Source organism: Salvia miltiorrhiza, chromosome 7, assembly GCF_028751815.1.
Source record: "Salvia miltiorrhiza cultivar Shanhuang (shh) chromosome 7, IMPLAD_Smil_shh, whole genome shotgun sequence".
Lineage (NCBI taxonomy): Eukaryota > Viridiplantae > Streptophyta > Magnoliopsida > Lamiales > Lamiaceae > Salvia > Salvia miltiorrhiza.
In genome coordinates, this window is record NC_080393.1 from 57236693 (window position 1) to 57238429 (window position 1737).

The window sequence follows — 1737 nt, forward strand, 5'->3', positions numbered from 1 at the left end:
ATTTATATTTGAAATTACTTTAGCAGCAAATAGAATGAAATTTCATACCTTTCATATTGAGCAGCAATAGTAGCCTCATCCAATAGTCGCAACTAACCTCAATGTCGACATCTCAACTTGATATCTCCCAAATTGAACAGAGAAGTACTTGGTTTTTTTAAGGAAACGACGATGCTGAGATGATGTATCCACGATGTCGTTTTTGTAAACGTTCGATTTGTCCGCATCGACAATTCGACGTGCCACATCCGTTCAATTTGAATGAATATCAAATTCGTGTTGAAATTACTGCAATCAATAAGTTGATTTATTTTTTTAATATTTTAAAAATTTTGTGTTAAAATTTAAAATTTAAAATTTTATGTGTTTAGTAACCCTATAATATATTATATGCTTGTACTTCAAATTTAAGATAAATAGAAAACCAAGTGGCTTTTGATGGGAAAGAAACCATCAAACCAATGAATAATGACTTACCTCATATTTGGAACATGACATTTGAGTTAGCATTAGTTTTAATTATAAAATGAGATGAGAATGTACACAATCCTTCACAATAGCCGGCAATCCATGGAGACCACCCCGACTGCTCTTAAGGACATATGGCATAAGTGCATTCCCTGCAAAGTGTCCTCATTTGTTTGGAAAGCTCTTCAAGATAGAATTCTAACGAGAGAGAACCTATTGAAGAGAGGAACTTATCTCGAGAATAATTGCTACAGCTGTCCCCTTTGTCCTACTCCCTTTGAGTCTACTGACCATATTATGATCTCGTGCGCTTACTCGAACCAGGTTTGGAAGGCCATCTATAAATGGCTGAATTTCAGCCATATCTCCCAGTCATCCATACTGGATCACTTCTTTGAATTTGTTGAGAAAGGAGGGAATAAGGTTGGAAAAGCAATTTGCACCATGATTTGGCAATGTGCTTGTTGGAAGATTTGGAAAATCAGAAATGCGAAAGTGTTCAAGGATGAAAGCCCTAATAGTTCTAGAACGGTGGATGAAATCATTTTCTGCACGTGGAGATGGTTAAAAGCCAGGAACCCAAATCATTTTTATTACTCTTCCTTTGAGTGGATGATGGATCCTGTTAGCTGCTTTCCGGCAAAAATCGCTTGAGTCTTGTTCGTTTTTTGGGTGAAGTTTTCGGGTTGGTGTTTCTTTGTTTTTCCTTGCGTTTTGAGATTGATGTGCTGTTTTGGGCCTGTATCTGTACTCTACTTCTTGGGGATGAGTACCGCTGGTACTCTCCCACATTTGTGTTTCTTAATGAATTTATTTACTTTTCAAAAAAAAAATGAGATGAGAATAAGGAATATGACAATATGTGTGAATGAGAAAAGTATTGTCACACTCCCGCAATATACGCCTTTGCACCCATTCGTTTCCAACATTTTTAAATTAATTATTAATTGATTCACAGCTTTATTATAGTATTGATTTATTTATTTATATATTCACACAGATACACACACTACTTTGGGCGCCGTATACGATCAACGCGTGGGCTTCTGCCACTCACTCCTCTCTGCATATCTATTGGTTGCCGCGTTCTAAACTTTATCTTTTTCCTCTTTATCCTTTAATAAAGAAATGGCCCTTCGTAATTATCAATTATTTATTTATTAAATTAATGTATCGAATTATGAATATTACTTTTCTTTTGAATTCATCGACTCATAGATCCTTCTTTAAATAAATTGGACAAATAAATAACTTTCTGTTAAATCTCTT

General features: G+C 35.0%; 1 protein-coding gene across 1 annotated transcript; it reads left to right on the forward strand.

Moving 5' to 3' along the window:
- Positions 1-570: 570 nt before the first annotated feature.
- LOC130994479 (uncharacterized) lies at positions 571-1122 on the forward strand. Its single transcript, XM_057919521.1, has one exon. The coding sequence runs from the start codon at positions 571-573 to the stop codon at positions 1120-1122; it is 552 nt and encodes a 183-aa protein (XP_057775504.1).
- Positions 1123-1737: the final 615 nt, after the last annotated feature.

Excerpts from the sequence above, each read along its gene's own strand:
- LOC130994479 (XM_057919521.1), top strand. The coding sequence starts at position 571 with ATGGAGACCACCCCGACTGCTCTTAAGGACATATGGCATAAGTGCATT.